This window comes from Bidens hawaiensis, unplaced genomic scaffold (genome assembly GCF_021521415.1).
Source record: "Bidens hawaiensis isolate Kalapana, Puna unplaced genomic scaffold, B.hawaiensis_p1.1 tig00025210_1, whole genome shotgun sequence".
Classification (NCBI taxonomy): Eukaryota; Viridiplantae; Streptophyta; class Magnoliopsida; order Asterales; family Asteraceae; genus Bidens; species Bidens hawaiensis.
In genome coordinates this window covers 212,636-217,962 of record NW_027494023.1, presented here as the reverse complement: position 1 = coordinate 217,962, position 5,327 = coordinate 212,636, and the positions used below count along the sequence as shown (strand labels likewise).

The 5,327-nt window shown below is 31.9% G+C and overlaps 1 protein-coding gene across 1 annotated transcript; it reads left to right on the top strand.

Annotated features, from left to right (window-relative positions):
• Positions 1-970: 970 nt before the first annotated feature.
• LOC143571193 (uncharacterized) lies at positions 971-5,226 on the top strand. Its single transcript, XM_077056681.1, has 2 exons — positions 971-1,116; positions 4,985-5,226. Exon 1 carries the CDS (start codon positions 973-975, stop codon positions 1,114-1,116), a length of 144 nt encoding a protein of 47 aa, XP_076912796.1. The 5' UTR covers positions 971-972; the 3' UTR covers positions 4,985-5,226.
• Positions 5,227-5,327: the final 101 nt, after the last annotated feature.

Sequence of the window (5,327 nt, the reverse complement as noted above, 5' to 3'; positions counted from 1 at the left end):
AAGGATCATTTATTTGTTTTCGTAAAACGTGATTTGGCTCAGGATTGCCCATTTTTTTCATTCCAGTGTTTTTATGAATTTTAAAGGTATCACTTGGTAAGCTTCCATACCAAGTCTCAATCCAATTAAGTCTGTAGCGTCTACCAATTTCATATCTCCCCTTTTGAGATGAAAATCCCATTGCGATCCCGTTCCCTTTTTCTTTCTCGGAACTGCTTAATTCATTAGATAGATGTCGATTCTTGTCTCAAAAATGCTTTGTCTTTGATTTCTTGTTTATCTTCTTTCATCTTCTATAGGAGGCTCATATTCCATCCAATCAAAAACAATTTTATTATTTGTGTATCCGCAATTCAATATAGGTGGATACATACCTGTTTGTCTCTTTCCTTGAACTTTTCTCAAAGCATCTTCTTCCACTATTTCAAAAGTCTTTTGAGCTTCTTGTGGATCGATGCCACTACTTCTCTCAAAATCGTGTCGGGTCAAAAAAAGACAATGACGACGGCATCATTCTAGAGGCTAAAAGTGAAGTGAACTTTTGGGTCTTTTTCCAGTTTCACTACTATAAATGATCAACATAATTATATAAAAGAATAAAAAACAAGCACTTTATTTTTGTTTCATTTGTGAAGATATCACCGATTCACTAAATACTATTTAAAAAGAAAAAATACAACTTGACAAGAAGCAAAAAAAGCAATAATATTGTCATAAAAAGAGAATAAAATTTGAACACACGTCGCACACCTCAGCTGCTGATTTGAGTCTATAGATGCATAAAAAATGGGCCACCGGTAGCCCTGACATATTGGTCCTTGACAACACAACACAATAAGGGTGTTGGGTTGGTGAAGTGAGTGGAGGCAATTGAAGCGAGATCCGATCAACGATGCCTGTAAGTTACGTTTCGTATCTAGCTAGGGTTATTTAAATCGGATGGTAGGTCTAATCTAAATGATGGTGCAGATGATGATAGTGGAAGTTGAGGCACCGAGTCCGGTGAGATACCTGGTGGGATCAGCAATCATGATGATCGGAGTGGTTTTGCCGTTAGGCTACATGATGTTTCGCAACAAACGAGTTCCCTCTTCTTCTCCTAAGCATCATACGTAGGTCTGCTTTCCTTCTTACTGCTACTTCATCACTATAAAATGTGTTTGGCTTTTTGACTTTTAGTTAACTCAATTTCTGATGAATAGCTTGATTGGGGTTCTGTTTTCTAAAATCAGGATTTGGCTAAAAGGGTAACTAGTCTAATTGGTCAAGCAGTAGTTATATAGCCTCCCAAATGATATTTATTTAAAGTTTATTGGTGTAATTATAATTATTGCAATTACAAGAAACACATCAACTAATTGTGAAAAAAATGGGCTATAAAGTGTTTTCGGGTCAATCAAATTGACTTTGCAAATTGCAAGTCTTGACCTGTTAACCAACCTGCCCATCATGACACTCCATTAACGGCTTTATTGTTTGGCGTGCTAGATATGTATATGGCAGTATAGAGGACGAGACAAGTTGGTCTGTAAACAAACTGCACGTTTAGTTAATAGTTTTTTTGATTTGAATTAGATTATCATGCTAATACATGTGTTTAGGTTGCATTTGGTTAACAAGAGACTGAAAAACTCTAATTGGACCAAGGTATGGTATGAATTAGAGGTGTGTATGGGTTGGCTCGGTTATAAACATTCAGTTTCGGTTTTGCCATTTGGAGAACATTTTGGGCCAAAAAGAAAAGTTGGCCAAAATAATGAAATTTAGGGCTAAATATGTTTTTGTTAGATAATATTTTATTTGATTATTATGAATTGAGCTAAATATTTGGATTAAACTATATATTAAGGGGGTGTTTGGGATTGCTTATTTAGGCTTCTTTTTAACTTATTAAGTTTTCAAAAATTTTATTTAGTGTTTGGTAAGTCAAGATATTGTGAGTTATAAGTTAATAATTCAGGATATTGTAACTTATTAACTGTTGACAAAAAGTCCTTTTGCAGTTAAATAAGGAATCCCAAACACCCCCTGAATTATTATAAATTACTTAAATTAAAAATAAAAAAAATGAAAATCTATAAGTTCGGTTCGGCTCGGTTTTTTCTGTTTTAATTACACGCAAAACTGAATCCGGATAAAAAATTCAGTATTTACAAAATATAAAACCAAACTGTCGGTTTCTATGTCAGTTCAGTTATATCGGTTTGGTTTTTTCAGCTTTTTTGGTCACGAATTGGTTTTTTGATTTCATGCACACCCCTAGTAGTATCAGTATGAATTGGATTTTTTCAAGTACATACGGAATATTGTCATAAAGTGTAAAGAAAGTGTGGATAATCATATGCATACATGCTCATTTAGAGGGGTGTTTTTTTACAACCAATAATATGTTGATAACCGTGGGAATCTCATAATGCATTTGTACATAGCGCATCAAAGATATATAGTAGTAGGGAAAGTGCATAATTGGTTCTCATGGTTCTCAACATATTACTGGGCTTGTGGCGAACATGCCCAGTGCCCACATACACACACACACGCGCACACACACATACATCTGCATACCGCAAAAAACCTTATTCGAGTGGCATACAGTAGAAACTCGATAAATTAATACTCGATTATTTAATAAACTCTCTAAGATAATATTTTTTGCCGGTCCCGACTCGGGGATAGGATGCTAAATTAATAATTCGCTAAAATTATAAGATAATACATTTTTGATAATTTCTTTAGACCCCATATAAAATATAAATTAATAATTCCTTATATATAGCATATTACATGAATGATTTATGAAGGTTTCTTGAAAAATGACTCAATTGTCTTTTGTTTTTTGTTGAAATCAATTTTCCCTTGAATCTTGTCTCTAATTTTCCTTAGCATGGTAAGAAGTTCTGGTGTTGTTTTCTCATAGCTCAACAAGAAATTGTTCAATGTGATTGCCGCTTTAATAGCTTCGTTTCGCGAAGGGGGCTCCATTGTAGAACTTTCATCATCTTCTTCATCGATATCATCTTTATTAATTCCAATAACGCTTTCAATAATTTCTTCATCAGTCAACAACTGTGCAACTATATTTTCTTCTGGGTGAGTCAGAACATTCTACTATAAATTAATAAAATATTAATTAATATATAAATTAATAATTATTAATTTATCGATTAATTAATAACTCTTATAATTAATAAATTTTGGTGGTCCCAAGTGTATTATTTTATAGAGTTTCTACTGTATGTAAAACTTGTTAGCTTAACCTGCTTTATTGTAACAAACACTTGGTTAGAAAAATGAGAGGATAGTATAAACTAGTTATAGATAAAAATGAGTTTTGTCAAGTAAATCTTAGAAACCATAATGGTAAGAGCTATTTTTATTTGTCTTTTTTTTTTGACTTTTAGTTAATCTTGTTGTCAACTCAATTTCTCATGAATAGGTTGATTGGGGTTCTGTTTAACTCAAATAAGATTATGTAATAACATTTTGGCTAAAAAGGTAACTAGTCTATCTATAATTTAATACTCGATAAATTAATAACTTCGATAAAACTAATAATTTATTCAGTCGCCACTTGGGACCAGTACAAAATTGGACCCCGATCGATAAAATAATAAAATAATAAAATAATAATTTTTTTAAAATCCCAATGTAAATATATTGGTCCCAACGAAACTATAAATTAATAATTACTAAAATATTCTAAAATTTCGTTATTGATTGGTCATCGTTGATTTTTTAACACATTTTAGTTTAGAAGCCATTGTTGATGTGATTTTAAAATTTATCATTAGACATTTTATAGTGAACAATCTAGATCTATGTACATTGAACTTGACAAGTTCATTAATGTGTGAATGGACATGATAATATTTTGAAGGTCCTTGTTTCTATTTTATTCAAATATGTAAAGTGAACGGACATGAAAATTTTGAAGGTCCATGCATTAATTTGAGACTTGCTCACGAATATAAGCCAACTCTTTAAATTAATAATTTATTAATTTATCGATATAACAATATCTCGCTAAATTAATAAAATATCCCGTTCTCAACATTATTAATTTACAATTATTGCAATTACAAGAAACACATCAACTAATTATGAAAAAATTTGACTAAAAAGTGTTTTCAGGTTGATCAAGTTGACTTTGCAAATTGCAAGTCTTGACCTGTCACCCAACTTGCCATCATGACATTCCATTAACGGCTCTAATGTTTGGCATGCTAGATATGTATTTGGCGGTATAGAGGATGTGACAGGTAGGCCTGCAAACGAACTGAACGTTTAGTGAACTGTTCGACGGGAAGTTTGTTTATTAAACAAATGGATACAGAAAACTTTTTTTGTTTATTTGGTTAAACGAACAATCATGGACGTATGTGTCGTTCTTCTTGTATGTCTGTGAACTTCCGTATATTTAAATTCGTTTAAGTTCGTTAATTTACATTCGCTTATGTTCGTTAGTTTACGTTTCTTTAAGTTTGTTTGTTTATATATTCATTTAAATTTCAGGTCCTTACTGTATAGTGTAGTTTTATTAAATAAGATTATCGTCCATCAGAACTTAGCGTAATTTTATTAAATATATAGCAATGTTTGTTTGTTTGTTTATGTTTGTCTGTTATTTCAATCATGTTTGCTTATGCCTGTTCATTTATTTTAAGTTATGCTTGTTCGTTTATGTTCTTTTGCGTTCGTGGACCGTTCGCGTATGCTTTTAACGAACGAACATAAACGTACCATAACACACTTATTTTATTAACCAATAAATACAAAACAGAAATCTCCGTTCTTTAAATATTCGTGTTCCATCGCTTGTTCAGTTAAAGTTAATCGAACGAACATGAACGTGCCTTGTTTGTGTTCATTTGGTTCGTTTACAAGTTTGACAGGCTTTTTCATGTGCTTGAACATATCAGTGTTGTATTTTTAAGTTTAAAATTGAGTTTTTGAATCTAAAATGAGAATGTGGTTATTGTAACAGGAACAAAGTTATGATATGAAGAAACAAGGGCTCGGAATACATTGTTGCTTTGTGGTTTTGGCATTAAGAAGAGTGAGACTTTGTGCTTATAGCGAGTATGCACACACCGTGAGTGTAAATGCTTTACTCTCAAAATCTGATTTGTGATATTTCGAAGTTGAGTTCAACTTAGATATGGCATATTCTTTGGGTGCTTTAACAGAACATGAAAATCTAGTTTATTTTCTCTTATTTTATGCAAATCTGGGTCTTCTTATCAGTAATTACATCAAACATACGATTCAACAATATTATTGAAGCTAAAAACTATCACATACAACTGCTTTCATGTGATCATTTGATA

What these genes read in the sequence shown, in the direction of transcription:
- LOC143571193 (XM_077056681.1), top strand. Translation starts at nt 973, where the DNA reads ATGATAGTGGAAGTTGAGGCACCGAGTCCGGTGAGATACCTGGTGGGA.